The 16,842-nt window shown below is 41.8% G+C and overlaps 3 protein-coding genes across 9 annotated transcripts in view; 1 reads left to right on the forward strand and 2 right to left on the reverse strand.

Moving 5' to 3' along the window:
• Window positions 1–16,842, forward strand: part of LOC100331338 (GTPase IMAP family member 7-like) — a 217,413-nt gene that overhangs the window by 172,985 nt on the left and 27,586 nt on the right. The window lies entirely within an intron of this gene.
• The window catches only part of zgc:172253, a 21,638-nt gene continuing 5,305 nt past the window's right edge, over window positions 510–16,842 (reverse strand). Inside the window, 5 exon segments of one of the 5 annotated variants that reach the window (NM_001114483.1) lie at window positions 510–2,112; window positions 2,373–2,453; window positions 5,007–5,100; window positions 5,236–5,354; window positions 6,533–6,575. In NM_001114483.1, the coding sequence (NP_001107955.1) occupies window positions 686–2,112; window positions 2,373–2,453; window positions 5,007–5,100; window positions 5,236–5,328 (1,695 nt within the window). In that variant the 5' untranslated portion in view covers window positions 5,329–5,354; window positions 6,533–6,575 and the 3' untranslated portion in view covers window positions 510–685. 5 annotated transcript variants of the gene reach the window in all.
• Window positions 9,187–16,842, reverse strand: part of LOC108179091 (stonustoxin subunit alpha-like) — a 12,961-nt gene continuing 5,305 nt past the window's right edge. For all 3 annotated transcript variants that reach the window (XM_005171534.6, XM_068218461.2, XM_002661019.7), the window contains exons 4-5: window positions 15,640–15,726; window positions 9,187–12,353 (exon numbers count right to left, since the gene is read on the reverse strand). In XM_005171534.6, the coding sequence (XP_005171591.1) occupies window positions 10,843–12,353; window positions 15,640–15,726 (1,598 nt within the window). In that variant the 3' untranslated portion in view covers window positions 9,187–10,842. The remainder of the gene's footprint in view (window positions 12,354–15,639; window positions 15,727–16,842) is intronic.

Below are 16,842 nucleotides of genomic sequence, written 5' to 3' on the forward strand. Positions count from 1 at the left end.
TGTTGCAGGATATTGGCTGGAAGTGGAACACGCTGTCGTATATGCAAATCTAAAGCATCTCAAACAGGCTCAATGGCTAACACGTCCAGTTTTCAGCTTCCAGGAATTGAGTACAGATCCTCCGACAGGGTGCCATGCTTTATTATACTGTAACATGAGCTGATAATAGTAGATGAATGGCACAACAATGGGCCTCAGTAGCTCATTGCAGTACATCTGTGCATACACATTGCCATTAATAACATGCAGCTGTGTTCACTGTGCAGAAGATACATATGACAATACCATAACATCACCAAGGGTCACTCCATTCCACTATTGCATGAAAACTGAATGCTTGTTTAACTATCATATCATCAGGATACTTCAGTGGAGAAAGTGTGATCCTAGACTGATGTTCTGAAGCATTGTGGGTGAACAAGATTGACAGGCACAGCAGGACCGGCTCTTCCTTTACTGTCAGATGTGATTCACTGGAGCTGAAAGACATTCATGACCACTGCATCATCATCATCTGAAGTCTCTTTATTTATTATCAACACAAAAGCACTCACACCACACAAGAAGTCATTTCAGTACTTGAGACTTTTACTTTTGCATACTTTTTTGGGGATTGCAGTAATCTTTCCACAACTCTGGGCTTACTTTAATCGGTATCAGATGGAGAAGCACCACCCTCCTGAGGCTAAAGTGAAGGAAACCGTTTAGTTTGCAATTCTCCATATGAATAAGCATAGATGGAGGCACCTGGATTGGAAGAATCAGAGATGTCAGAAATAACACAGAGGATTGTCTCTTCCTGAAAAGGCTTAGCATATCCAGAATATAATCTTTTGAAATCATCTGTGGCACGAGACATGGCAGAAAGAGTTGCAGGATCACGAAACCATTTTTTGACAGTTGGCACAGATACCAGGTGTTGTTCCCCTTCTGGTGCATTAAACCTGTCCCTTTTTACAAACTCCTGGAAGACTGACAGATACGGGTCATCGTACTTCAGAGAAGTGAAAGTCAAGCAAATCACTCCAAAATAACGTCGATTTACAACTTCTTGGCCTACGATGTTGACCCCTTCCAGTGAGTTGACCTGAGCAGTCAGCACACTGATCTCCTGCTTTGCATCATTCAACCACAGTTTCAGCTGGTCAGATCTAAATGGAGAGTTTCTGTGTATCTTCAGGATGTCCTCCAGACTCTTCTCCTCCTTCTGTCCTCCTCGAATAGCAGGTAAAACCCGGCCGACTGCGCTCTGCAGCATTGACTTGTAAACCTTAAATGATTGGTAAAACGAGTTCAGCCGCTCTCGAATATCTCTGAATTTTTTAGCTAACCTCTTTCCAGACAGTTCATTATAAGTTATCTCTGCTTCTCTTAAGTCCTCCATTACTCCTTCAAGATCACGAGCCGTACCTGCACTGATTTCCCTCTCCACTCGAGCTGCTGTTGCGTTCAGGAGATGCAGCGGATACAGCCAGACTTTCACTGGGACGGCGTTCTGCGGGTTCTCCTTCAGCATCTTTGGGAGATTCTTGAAGAGCTCCAGGGCATCCTCATATGTGGCGCAGCTGTGATCAGGATGGAGGTCACCATGAAACGTGCAGGTGATTCTCTCAACAAATTCATTTACTTCATTGCTCCTTTGTGAATCGTCCTGGATGTTATACTTGAAGATCTCCTCCAACATGACCTGCAGTTCTCTCTCAGTCTTCTCAAAGTTCTCCTCTTCTGAGATCATGCGATTGAACACTACGGCTGCCTGAGCTCCGTACTGCACCGCGATCACCACATGAGTTGCAGATTTCTGCTCAAACACCTGAGGGTAGGTGATGGTGCCCAGTTTGTTCATCGAGAGCTCTTCGTATCGTGTGATTCCGCTGTAATACATGGTAAACCTGGACTGGCGGGTTGAGGATTTGGTGTCACGCAGGTATCTGGCAGATCCGCCCAGCTCAAGAAGCCCGCCGAAAAAACTGACCTTCAGGGAACCACTGACGTCCAGATGACTGAATTTGGTTGAGAGAGAGTCAGAGCTGCTGAACGTCAGGTCTGTTCTGGTCTGAGGACGACTGCTTACATGTTCAGTCAGTGTATTATTATCCCACAGCTTAACACCTGAAATGAGAAGTGTGTTTTTAAGAGACAGATCACGAGTAACATTCAGGGTTTACTAGAGGTGCACCAATATACTGGTCAGTAATCAGTGTTGGTGGGTAAACAATGTTTTGCACTATTGTTTAGAAATCATTGTTGATTAGATCCTGTAAATTCTGCTGTTGGTTTCAGCTGAGATGTGTAATATTGGTGCACCTCTAATATGAACACAATGTGAGCTGTAAATCTGCAAAGCTGAAGGAGAAGCTGGTTTATATCACCTGGAATGAAGGAATCACTGCGAGCGTCGTACAGCACACCAGGATACAGAGGTCTTCCTAGAGCTGCCACTTCCACTGTGTCTGATGCCATGGATGTTGTAAATAACAAAAAGGAAAATCAGTATTAGATAAACTCATTACACTATAATGATCATAGAAGGTGTTGAACACTTATTACTGACAAATTATGCACAAAAATAGCCTTCGATTGATCACTCAGCACTAATTGGGTGAGGATTGCTTTATAGACAGCTTCAACTTCATGGATCACCAGATCACGCCAAGCCTGAATTTACCCAGTCAAGGTTTTCCCCTTAAAGGGCCATGAAACCCCCTCGTGTCAGCAGGGTTTTTTCACACCTCTACTTTGGAAAAAGTCAGAAAAGTGGGCGTGTCCAGCTCTGTTTAGGGGGGAGTGTCGGAGGAAGAAAAGAGGTTTGGTGTGGGAGTGTCTATTTGGGCGCGCTGACTTTCAGAGTCAAACACACACACCCACAGCGGACAATGTGACTGTGTTTACATGGACATCTGCAGTTGAATTATTTGCCAAATTATTAAATGGTGGACTTTAACTGCAGTTTGGCTCTTTCATTCAGGGAATTCATTCATGCCCCTCCCGACAAACGAGATATTTGATTCGAGGAACTGCTCTAAGCGTGTATTTTTCATGCAATGTTTGATACCGCACGCCGAATGAGAGAAAAAAAACTCTGCATTTCCAGGAAACTTAGATGCACACTGTCTGAGTGCACTAGATCCTTTCAGAGGTGCAGCAGCTCTGTGAGCTCATCAACTCCTCCAGAAACTATACCTGGATGATGGAGGCTTTCAGCGGTGCTGCAGGTTGAGCTGAGCTCAGATTGATGAGCTGTTGTTCAGTGTCAGCAGGAGGATTTCCCTCCAGGACACCAACAACAGGAGCTACATCATAATCACACCCCTACAAGAGCAAGCTCCTGATTGGTTAATAGACAGGAATGTCCACTGAAGTTCAGATTTTTTAACTCGAGTGATTCATGCAATGAGACGTTCGACTCACACTACTTCATTTGTACGAATTGCATCATTTTCCTCCAGGCATGTGCACACATAGGGCTAAACCTGTGCAGAGCACATGCCCTTTTTAGTCTTGGATAGAAAGTGCCCTTCCAAAATGATCAAAAGTGCCCCCGTGACACACCACTCTCCCTCCCTACAGCCCTTCAGTAGGCACGCGACAACACCACTCTTGAGTACGCGCCCTCGCCCCTTCGCACCCCCCCCCCGCTTTACAGTACATGCGCGACAACACCGCTCTCCAGTACGCGCGCGACAACGACAACATTTGCGCAACAACACCGCTCTCCAGTACGCGCGCAACAACGACAACATTTGCGCAACAACATCGCTGATGAGAACGCGTGCGACGACACCGCTCTCCAGTACACGCGCGACAACGACAACATTTGCGCAACAACACCGCTCTCCAGTACGCGCGCGACAACGACAAAATTTTCGCAACAACACCGCTGATCAGAACGCGTGCGACAACACCACTCTTCAGACGACAACAACAACAACGACGACGACAATGACGACGACAACAACGACAACAACAACAACAACCCCCCCTCTTTAAAAATGTATCCTGTACATGCCGTTTGGACAGTCTCTGCACGGGCCTGTTTGCCTCATTAGCGCATATCGTGCTGCAGTATGTCTATTGACGTCTTTGCATTGACTAAACATGTAAATCACTCGCGCTTGATGCTTCTTTCATGTCTGTTGTGAGTGCAGCAATAAAGTTCCCACAGCGACGCGTCAAGATTGTCGCATGACGTATCGCAGCCCCAGTGCTTCATGCACATAATGCCACTGTTTTTTGCTTCTTCTTTCCTTTTTCTACAAATATTGACAAATGTCAGTATTATATTGTGAAATATTAAAGATTCTGATTTTTTAATGTGTAAAAACGTGTATTTCATCATTAAAACAGTTTAGAAAATGTTTGAAACACTGAATATTTATGAGTTATGATGAGCATGCTCCTCTTTCTCTGATTTGAGTTTGAGCATTTGATGACGAGCGCTCTAACGTTAGAATAATAACTCTGGTGCGATCGTAATAAGTTATTAGGTTTACAGTAATATCACTACACTATTCAGATTTTCAATATTCAGTTATACAGTATAGTCAACAGTCCTCCAGTTATGCTGCTGTAAATACAGCTCTCTGAATCACTGTCCATCTCCTGCACATCTGTTTGTGTTGACGGTGTGCAAATTCCCTCTTTCACAACTCGGCACTTTCACCTAAACAAAACTGAACACACACACTTTTTTTTTTCCCTAAATCCCATAACTCTGAGTCATAGCTAGCACCAGTGCTGACTCCTCAAAAAATTGTGATTGTCAAAGTGATTGGTTGACTTGGTGTTGGTGATGTGTGGGCGAGACCAAGAGCCGTCTCTTCAACTTCTCGTATGCATCTCCTCCACCACCTCGCCCCTGAAATCAAGTTACTATAAGACTATTTCTAGAATCTTTGTTCACACAATCTAGAGTCCCACCTCCCATCCCACAGTCACAGGATAGCCTCCCAGTCGGAGTGGGCGATTAGAATTCGAAGGTCACAGTTGTTAACAGCACATCTTACCTGGACTCTTCTTAACTCTTCTCGATGTAGAGATGTGAAGTCCTGAGGTGTCTTCATTTACAGACCCGGTCTCATCTATGGGTTGTAATATTCTCTGTTTTAAACAGTTTACAGAATTAATTTCTCAAGCAGTTTAAGTAAAAAGAGTGCCCACATGCTATTAAAATAAAAATCAGCTGAAACACACATGGGTATATTTTTTGCATCATGTGTGATCAAGTGCCCTTACCTCTGTGTTGACTACAGCGAGCACCGCCAGCCATAGATAAACACACATGCTGATGCAGATCGGCTGCTTCAGGGACATCAGAAGTGACGCCATCTGGGGGAAGTTCACAAGGAGACCTACTGGAATAAAGTCAATAGACCAGACGCCTGAATGAATGTGTGCTGCAACATTACTCTAGAACCCAATACTATCACAGCTGGGTCATCTTTCAGACTCTTACAGAATTAGTGATGGGTTGTTCATTAACGATTCATTCATTTTGAACGAATCTTCAATATGACTCGGGAACTACGAGTCCTCTCAGGGAGTGATTCGTTCATCACATAAATCACATTGTCAGAAGCCAATCATACGCGTTTAGAGCCGGAAAAAGAATTGATCCGTTCATCTCTCGAGTGCTCGGGTTTGAGTCATTTTGCCACATGATGAACGAACGATCATGGCTGCTATCGGCTTAGACCAGGGGTCACCAATCCTGGCCCTGGAGGGCCGGTGTCCCTGCAGGGTTTAGTTCCAACTTGCCTCAACACACCTGCCTGGATGTTTTAAGCATGTCAAGTAAGAGCTTGATTAGCTTGTTCAAGTGTGTTTGATTAGTGTTGGAGGTAAAGTCTGCAGGACACCGGCCCTCCAGGAACAAGTTTGGTGACCCCTGGCTTAGACTGTGCATTGAATAGGATTATATGAGACAGTCAGTGTAACGTGAATGAACCCCTGACATCTGAAGACATGAACAGGTGAGCTGAGCAAAGAGACAACAATACCTTCATAGACAAAAGCGCAGGTCAACACTGAAGTATTATTTTCTCTATCTTATATTCTATTTGACTTATTTGTGGTGTGATCAACCTTTTGGGCTAGTTGTAGATGTGTTTGGAAGCAATTCGTAACATTTTAATAATATTTTGGCAAATTGAATCAAAATGATTTGAAAAAAGATTCGTTCATCTTGATGAAAGAGACTCAAAGATCCGAGTCAGTAAAATGATCCGAACTTCCCATCACTACACAGAATGCTGCACTGACTTGTCTTGTTCACAAACAAACTCTCAGCAAAATAAAGCAAAGAAACACACTGCGTCTCACTAACATGATCTGGAACTCTCTTTACACTGCACAGCTGTCTATGCCTATTGAAAGCTGGAAGGAAGTTTCCATCAGTGATTAATCAATTTTATTAAACACAGTTATATAAAACCTCTTTAATGAGATTTGACATTTGCTTTTTTAAAGAGTTTTCTAAATAGTCTATTTGAGCAATGCACATCGATACTGAAACACGCATTCACATTCTTACCTGCAGTCTCTGTGATTTTAAGAGATGATGTCGTCTGTCAAAGTGCTCAGCTGAAATCTGAAGCTCAGTTGTGATATTTGTCCACTGTAAAGGAAAGAACGACCCTTTGCCCCCATAGAGGACATGTGCACATGCATGAGCTTATCTAACTGCATATGTATAGATGTGTGTGTGTGTGTGTGTGTGTGTGTGTGTTTGCTCCTGTGTTTGGTTTGCACTGTGATGCCCAAAGTACACATTTGCAATTACAGCACATGCCCTGAATCTGTTATACATCATTGGGGAAATATTTAAAAAGAATGAAATATTCTCTCTCTCTCTCTCTCTCTCTCTCTCTCTCTCTCTCTCTCTCTCTCTATMTATATATATATATATATATATATATATATATATATATATATATATATATATATATATATATATATATATAAATAAAACATATCCATTACGTATGCATTTTTAACACTATTTTCAGTAATATAAACTAATATACATGTTCGTATGATTTATGTATAATACAGTTTGTAAAGTCATATTTAGTGTCTTTTAGTGGACATACTACATGGGACTTGCTTTAAGTAAAAAAGTTTAAAAGTAATTGTTTATTTCATGTTTTATATAAAAAATACTTAAATCTACAGATTTTTTTTAGCCTGTATTTGTATAAATATTGTTATAGCTACAATATTAATAATACTCTTATTTTTATATAGCACTTTTAAAATGTAACTCTTAAAACTTAAAACTCTCATACAATAACTTTATATACGTGTATACATACATACATACATACATACATACATACATACATACATACATACATACATACAGTGTTCAGCACTTTAATTGAGTACAGACCATTTCAAGAGTTCGCCCCTAGCTGATGATTGATTATGAAGTGTGTTTGGCATGCTGTCCCAAGAGAGAGCCCTGAGCTCGTGAGATCCTCGAGCCCGAGGCTCCCCCCCATTGCAGGGCTAGAGGGGAGTTCGAGTTCAGGTTGGTCTCGAGAATTCCCCCTGCTTCATAATGTTTACGTAGATCATGAGTGCTATGCAAGTGTCTATGCTATCAATATAGATTTGTCAGCTCACTTATGATACATATTTTTGGTCTGTGGGAGGAAACCGGAGAGTCCGGTGAAAACCCACGCAAACACGGGGAGAACATGCAAACTCCACACAGAAATGCCAACTTGGTAGTATCTGCGCCAGTGACAATCTTTCTGTGAGGCAATGATGCTAACCATTAGGCCTCCATGCTGCCCTGACAAGGAAATGGGAGGAGTAGGGATGGAAGGGGGGATTCTTCAAGACGAAGATGGCTGAGGTAGGATACTCTGGATATTTATAGTGGTTAAGGAATCGTCTGATTGGTGAATCAGTGTTAGCTACTGTGGACCAGCTGCTATCAATCATAAGCGCATGCTCCTCTCGAAATTAGTTTATAAATAAACTTCACCTAATTCCCATGTGACTTCTTTATCATCTACTGTGAACACAGAATAGCAGTGCTTTAATAAATGGCCTTAGCAGAAGGTATTGTGCATATCAAAAACAGGCAAAGCAACAGATTAATATTATTCAACATATTCCAGATTTTTAAAGATTATTTTAGATGTAACCTCATTTGTAATTTTTAAAATTTTTAGAAGTAACTGTAGTTTAATTACACATTTTATTTCTCAGTAACTGTAATGAATTACTGTTAGTTTTATTTTGTAATTAAATTATGTCACTAGTTACTCCTCAACACTGAAGAGGATAAATGATGATTGTTGTCATATCACTAGGAAGATTTTTGGTCAATCAAATGCAGCTTGGGGCTTGCATATTAATAATCTGTATTAGAGTGTCTCTTGGTAGAGTCTGCTTTGTTCTGATTGGCCTGATTTTCACCAGGATTTTACAATCACAGAAGTAACATGAGAATGCAGAAACAATGCTGTTTGAGGCTCACAGTATGCCATTGCCATTTTCTGAACTCTTATTATTTATGCCTAGTACATTATACGGCACGTTAACATGCCTCTGTTGTCCATGTCAACCACATCTCGATGAGCGAGGATCTATGTGTGTGTGTGTGTGTGTGTGTGTTGGGCAGTCAAGTCAGGCTTTTACTAATCTTTTAATGTGAAATAAGCTAGTGCAGTCTTTTTTTACTGTGCAATAATAAAATAAATAATATTATATGAATATAATAATAATATAAAATATTTTTATTAAAATGCTTTTTTTAATGTAAATTTTCATCCACTTCTAGAGATTGCAGAGTGATGTATAAAATAATGAATGATGTACCAAATGACTGAAAACATTCTGAGTGTAGGATAAGATAAATATAACTGTGTGGCCCCTGTTTCTGTGGTATAGAAACACCACCAATGAACAGAATTAAAACAAATTTATTCTGAATTTGAGTTTATTTAACGATGCATTGGTTTCAATAAGTGTAAATGTTTCATGTGTGTAAAGAGTTATAAACTCATGATGGAGTGAAGTGATATTTGTTTTAAAATCAAGGAGAGGTTTGAATGCATTTAACTGAACATGTGTGAAATTGGTAAGGATTGACAGGCACAGCAGAACCAGAGAGTCTTCCTTTACAGTCTACACAAACTGAGAATCCCAAATAAAATCAAGACAACGTCCCTATCATGTGAAGTCTCTTTAATTATCAACAACATCCACAGAAGCACTTCTGCCAGACAAGCAGTCCAATTCTTTTCAAAAGCTATTTTTTAGCATTTAAAACATTTAGTTGTTCAGTTAAGTCTGACAGTGATTCTGCTTTTGAATCATTTCTTACAGAACAATACTTTTACTTGAGTGGAGATTTCAGTACTCTTTCCACAACTCATTATTTTAAACCAGTGGTCTCAAACTGCCACTGGTTATTTATGTCACATCCTCCTGACTGCAACTGATGTCAAAATAATAACCAGATACGCCTTTTCAATATATATATATATACATTTTTAATAACCATACTGGACATTTAAGATACTGCACAATATATGCGGTTTAGTTTTCCTTTCAGTTTCTCTCAGTAGAGATTAACACACATGAGGATTATATTTGTGGCTGATTTAAACCTTGGAAATATGTCCGTAAGTGTTAAAGCAAATTTTTTTGTAAATATTGATGGGCCATTTGATTATTGTCGGGTTTATATTTTTGCACCACCTGTATGTTGTTGTACAAACACTTCTTCCTTGCTTACACACTAAACAGGTGGTGTAACAGATGTACAGATATCATTTTGCAAACATTTTTTCAGACTTGTAGATGTGTATTAAAATAGGGCAGCATGGTGGCTCAGTGGTGACGCACTGTGGCCATACAGCAAGGTTTGAGTCTCGGCTGGGTCAGTTGGTGTTTCTGTGTGGAGTTTGCATGTTCTCCCCGTGTTGGCGTGGGTTTCCTCCGGGTGCTCCGGTTTCCCCCACAGTCCAAACACATGCGCTATAGGGGAACTGATCAACTACACTGGACGTAGTGTACAAGTGTGAGTGTGTGTGTGTGAATGAGTGTGTATGGGTGTTTTCCCAGTACTGGATTGCAGCTGGAAAGGCATCCACTCAATATTTATTCCGCTGTCACGACCCCAGATAATTAAGGGACTAAGAGACTGAAAGAAAACATATGTTTTACATTGCGGATGCCCTTTAGGCTGCAACCCAGTACTGGGAAACACCCATACATGCTCATTCACATACTCACACTTATACACTACGGCCAATTTAGTTAATCAATTCCCCTAAAGCAACTAGGGAAAACCAGAAATCCGGAGGAAACCCACGCCAACACGGGGAGAATGTGCAAACTCCACACAGAAACACCAACTAACCCTGCCTGGACTTAAACCTGAGACCTTCTTGCTGTGAAGACACAGTGCTAACCACTGAGCCACCATGCCTCCTCTTCTGACAGGTCATACTTGAAATATAAATGTCATGTCTATTGTCTTAAAATTCGAGGTTTTCCAAGACTCTGTGTGCGTTTATCTTTCAGTTTCCCATGTTCACAATAATAGACAGAGGAGCCTGGACTGGATGAATCAGGGATGTCGGATATAACAAGGATGAGTTTTGATTGTAACTGAGTTTGATTTGAGTAAAGCAAAAAGAGTTCATTTTAGATATAGTTAATATGCGTGTTTTTGCAAAACATTGTTTTGTGGTTGACAGCCATGTTCAACAAATTCATCAGCCCACACAAACTAGCTGCTTTTTAATAAAATAAAATATATCTCATCGTATTTTTCAAGACTTTATCTTGTGCTGAAGTAAATTACATTTTTAAGAATCATTAGTTGTTCTGTTCTATATATTTCTGTACTCTTTCTGAGTTACACCATTCTTCGTTTCTAAAAGCGCTAGCAGGGCTACAGACCGCCATTATTTTTAAAAACAAATGAGCCTGTTTGTCTGCCAGTTGCCCATTACTATATAGATAGATAGAGGAGCCTGGATTGGTCGGATCAGAGATGGCAGAAATAACAAGGACGAATTTGGGTGCTAATGCAGAAAAGAATGATTTAAAAGCCTTGGTGTTAAAGTTAACATCAAACATTATAGCAGGATCACGAAACCATTTTTTGACAGTTGGTACAGATACCAGGTGTTGTTCCCCTTCTGGCGGATTAAACCTGTCTGTTTTAACAAACTTCTGTAAGGCTGACAGATACGGGTCATCGTACTTCAGAGAAGTGAAGGTCAAACAGACTACTTCAGAATACCCTACATCGAGATCTTCCTGGGCTACGATGTTGACCCCTTTCAGTGAGTTGATTTGTGCAGTCAGCACACTGATCTCCTGCTTTGAATCATTCAACCACAGTTTCAGCTGGTCAGATCTAAATGGAGAGTTTCTGTGTATCTTCAGGATGTCCTCCAGACTCTTCTCCTCCTTCTGTCCTCCTCGAATAGCAGGTAAAACCCGGCCGACTGCGCTCTGCAGCATTGACTTGTAAACCCTAAATGATTGATAAAACAAGTTCAGTCGCTCTCGAATATCTCTGAATGTATTAGCCAGCCTACTTTCAGACAGTTCATTATAAGTCCTCTCTGCATCTGCAAGGTCCTCCATTACTCCTTCAAGATCACGAGCCGTACCTGCACTGATTTCCCTCTCCACTCGAGCTGCTGTTGCGTTCAGGAGATGCAGCGGATACAGCCAGACTTTCACTGGGACGGCGTTCTGCGGGTTCTCCTTCAGCATCTTTGGGAGATTCTTGAAGAGCTCCAGGGCATCCTCATATGTGGCGCAGCTGTGATCAGGATGGAGGTCACCATGAAACGTGCAGGTGATTCTCTTAGCAAACTCCTTTTCCTTACTGGTCATTCTTAAAGCTGCAGATCCCTGGATGTTATACTTCAACTTCCTTAACATGGCCTGCATTTCCCTCTCATTGCTCTCAAAGTTCTCCTCTTCTGAGATCATGCGATTGAACACTACGGCCGCCTGAGCTCCGTACTGCACCGCGATCACCACATGAGTTGCAGATTTCTGCTCAAACACCTGAGGGTAGGTGATGGTGCCCAGTTTGTTCATCGAGAGCTCTTCGTATCGTGTGATTCCGCTGTAATACATGGTAAACCTGGACTGGCGGGTTGAGGATGTGGTGTCATGCAGGTATCTGGCAGATCCGCCCAGCTCAAGAAGCCCGCCTAAAAAACTGACTTGTAGGGAACCACTGACGTCCAGATGACTGCATTTGGTTGAGAGAGAGTCAGAGCTGCTGAACGTCAGGTCTGTTCTGGTCTGAGGACGACTGCTTACATGTTCAGTCAGTAATTTATCATCCCACAGCTTAACACCTGAAATGAGAAGTGTGTTTTTAAGAGACAGATCAGGGGTAACATTCAGTTCATTTGTATTTTTAGTAGAGGTGATCTAACTATTTGTTGTAGCATTGGTGAATACACAATACGATGCCCTATGTTTGATACATCAAATCGTTGCTGATTATATCCTGTCAAAAACTCCACACACTTGAAAGGATGGCTAATTCTCTCCATAATATCAGACCATAAGAATTGCCATGCAATAAACCAGTAAACTTTTTAGTCTGAGCAGCAGATCTGCAGGAAAGCAAGTTCTTCAACTGCCTCAGTTAGCCATCATGTGCCCCCTCTCTGCCACCCCATCACTTCTTCACTCAGAGATCAGGTCACTGACATTCCACACCGAATCTTCATCCTCTTCATATGGTGTATCTTGTGAATCTGTAACTTCAACTCGAGTGTTTGGTATCATTTTAAATGTCTCTGTGGGTAAATGGTCTCAATTTTGCTGAGTTTGAGTCCTACTGAAATGTGAAGTTGTCTGTTAATTAAGTACTTTTTACTCTAGGTTGGGATTAGATTTTAGGTTAAAAACAAAGACAGAGGATTTGTTGAAGCTTTTATCCTCTTTAATTTATGGTTCTGTGTTCTGAGTTGAGTATTTAAGGGGAAAGGTGCAGAAATACCATTGGGATCTTGTAGCCAGGATGCCCAGTTGCAGTGTATGAGCTTCTGAGCTTTTGCATCCGAGACTGATGTGCTGCAACGTACCTTATACGTTTAGAACTCTAGTAATTGCTGTTGTACATTTCTGAATTGACTTTTTATTCTTTGTTTGTGTAGTTGGCATGATACACTTTCATCTGGAAAATAAAATGTTGAGTTTTGATTCATTCTGAATTCTCCTGAAATCTTTTATATGCAGTAGATTATGTGGAGGCTGGTGCTGCAGTACCTTGATCTGAGTGCATGATAGCCAAACAAAGCGCACGACACTGTATGGAGCAGTTGGCACATCAGAGACTATTCGATTTCTGGTTATCGCTGATTTAGCAAGTTGTATGGAAAAGACTAAATTACCTACACGTTTAGTACGAGTGAGCAAGAGGCAACCAGACTAACTGGGTATTAGTTAACCCTGCATCCTCTGGCTAACTTCAGAGTGACAAGATCCTGTCCGTGAGAATGTACGCAAATCCCAGGGCGTGCAGGATTTAGTGGTCCCAAATTAACGTATAACTGAAGAGTATGGGATCAGATATAGATCAAAACTCGATGTTAAAGCTGCAGTAGGTGATGGTCTTCAGAAGCATGTGTTGTTGTTGTGCTGGTTGAAAGTCTCTTCACAGTGCAATAGTAATGATGACAGTAAATGATCTAAATGTGTTTATATGTGTTTTCATATTCTGGGTAAAGCATAAAACTAAAAAATGTTCATCCAATTAAATAGAGTCGGACAGACATGTCTCATAATTCCGATATGAAGCTCAGACTGTCTGTCAGCAAATGCAGATTCGGACTTCTGCGCATCTGTTCACCGAGATCCGCCATTCACGCGTGCACGTCTGCATAAGCAGCCGCACGGTCATGGGACAATCACAGACCGGAAGAAATCAAATGCTGAATTGAAACTTTTAAAAACCTGAATCAATATTGGAGTTGCTTTAGCACGCTGGAGGAAGGACGACACCATGGCTGAAGTATTACTGTTAGACAGGTCATGTTCTGTTTTAACACTCTATTAGTCAGGCTAAGCTGATGTTAGATTGTGTTCTGTTGTGAATGACTTATATGAACAGAAGTGTTGTTCAGCCACTGAAATCTCCCGGTGAAAGATTGGTGTTTATATTCAGTTTGGTCCTTTGACAGCATCGATAATGTAGATATATATTCAGTTTAACAACAAAACATCAGTTAATAGCGCTATTCCGCCTAGCCTGCTTTATTGAGCTGAAGTTGCTTTTATATTCACACTGGGTCATTTCTGAACACTGACAGCCTTCCTATACTGTTCACCGCTACTCTGAATATTCGCTCTGAAATAGCATGTAAGTGTGGCTAAGTAATACATGTAATTCCTGCACGGCGCTGGCACTAACTAACTGGCGAATGACATGAACTAGTGGGTTGTCTGTCTGCTGTTGTGACGCGGTGCGCGCGCTCGCGATTTCAGGGGGTGTGGCTTTGAATCACAGTCCCTCCCCGCCGTCCAAAGATATTATGCTAAGCGGTTAGCATTTGGGCAGATCACCTACTGCACCTTTAAGGCATAAATGATGAATGTGATTCGTTCTTACAATTAGAAATACAGTCTACATTTGTTGTGTACTTAAAATTGGAGTCTGAATACATTCAGGGCTGAAAAAGAAATCAAAATAAATTCTACTAAATAAATGAATTTTTTCAGAAGCACAAGAAAAGGTTTAGATAAAGTTAACCTTTGACCATGCTGTTAGTTACACACAGTTTGTGTTGGCTGATTGATCTCAACTGATCAGCTGACAGTAGCAGAAGGTTTGACTGAAAGATCCAACACAAGCTCATTCTGAAAACGTAGTCCCGCGGACGTTTCTAGAGACAGCGGAATACGTCCCGGGAAGTACATACGGCTGCATTTTTTTTCTTCAAGCGAATGCTGCGGGGCGGTGTGACGCTGTTCCCTTTCGCGCTTGCCTGCCGGCCGGCCAGCCGACTGCTTACCTCCTTGTGGAGGGCTTCCCCGCTGCAACCTGTTTGTCCACTCAGCTCAGCGTGTACGTCTGCAGGCTCGAGATGCAGAGGAGTTGACCACAGCGACGGGTTTCGAGTCCGGGGAAGAGCGGTTCCAGCAATCAGGTAAGACAAAAACAGAATCCCAAAAATTACGTTTTAAAACACGGTGAGATCCGAAAACGCGGTAATAAAAAAACAAAAATCAGCGCTTTTCTTTTTTTGGATGGCTTTTGTAAACTGTTGCTCTGGTTTAGGGAAGCGAGCGGGCGGGCGGGTCGATCGATAACATTGGTTGGGTTCATCCGGCCAGTCGGACAGTGGCCTCTGGTGGGTTCACGCAAGAACAGAGCGGGCGCGAACCGCACTTGCAGATTCGCAAAAACAAAAACTGCAGCCGTTCGTACCCGCCGGGACGTATTCCGCGGTCTCCAGAAACGTCCGCGGGACTATGTTTTCAGAATGAGCCTGGGTTGGAAAGATCTGCTGTAGATATTAGCTGTGAGATGTGTAATGTTTTTGCACCTTTAATAAGAACACAATGTGAGCTGTAAATCAGCAAAGCTGCAAGATGTACTGAAGGAAAAGCTGGTTTATATCAGAGCATCACCTCGGATGAAGGAATCACTGCGGGCGTCGTACAGCACACCAGGATACAGAGGTCTTCCTAGAGCTGCCACTTCCACTGTGTCTGATGCTATGGAGGTTGTAAATAACAAAAAGGAAAATCAATATTAGATAAACTCATTACACCATAGTGCTGAACACTTTTTGGATGGTTCAGAACCAGCTTCACTGACCAATTACACATAAAACTGTGCTTTGATTGATTACCCAGCACTAATTGGGTGAGGATTGCTCTATCGATAACTTCATAGAGGCTGCCTCATCGATCGTCAAATCACAGCCAGCCTGAGTTTGCAGTTGGCTGAAGGCCATCTCTCTTTTTGAGCTTCCTAACCACAATGACAATATGATGGATTTCAACATCCCCATCCTTAAGTCTGACTATACTTGTGCCTTGATTATACTTTTGTAACCCCTCACTGTGGGGGACGCTGATTTTGATGCACACCTCCCAATAAATATAACTATATATTGCGACAACACATAGCACAAGCTCTGTGATTAGTCGGCTTGGTAGCAGCGTATGGGCAGACCGAGATCCAAAGGAGAGAAGCAAGCCTGTTGGAGCAAGTGCCTAATAAGTAGCCTATGGAGTCCTGTGCTGGAGCTCCAGATGAAGAGTTTTGTTTTGCATTTACGTTATGATTAATGCTGTTGCGCGTTGGCTGGTTCCCACCTCTGAATGAGCAAGTTTGAGCCCCTTTGGTTCTAGAAAGTGCGCATGCGTCAACGTCCAGGCGGCAAATTCATAATTTTGGTGTCATGGCTGCAGTGGAGAGGCAGCATCACTATTTGACAAGTTAAACGGTGAGTTTTTGTTTATATTCTTTATACTGTACATGAATGCAAATGTAAGCTTGTCTTGTTAAAAGGTATGCTCAAATATTTGTCGTACTTTATGTGCTTCCCTGTGTCTGTTTTTGATGTATAGGCTGCTGACAGCTAACGATTAATGCACGTCTGTCAGTAACCACAGATAAAACATTCACCCGCAAATGAGAGTAAGTTACGTTTAGCATCTGAAATGAGTGAATCTGCAGCACACAATGGTTGTTCTTTCGAATCGTTTCATTTTTAGTGAACGAGTCACCACAAGATATTAAAGCTGCTTGCATTTTGTACGCGTATGGCATGCTCCAATACTTAAACAATGCATTGAATCAAAACAACTGCTGATGATCCTTGC

Source organism: Danio rerio, chromosome 3, assembly GCF_049306965.1.
Source record: "Danio rerio strain Tuebingen ecotype United States chromosome 3, GRCz12tu, whole genome shotgun sequence".
NCBI lineage: Eukaryota > Metazoa > Chordata > Actinopteri > Cypriniformes > Danionidae > Danio > Danio rerio.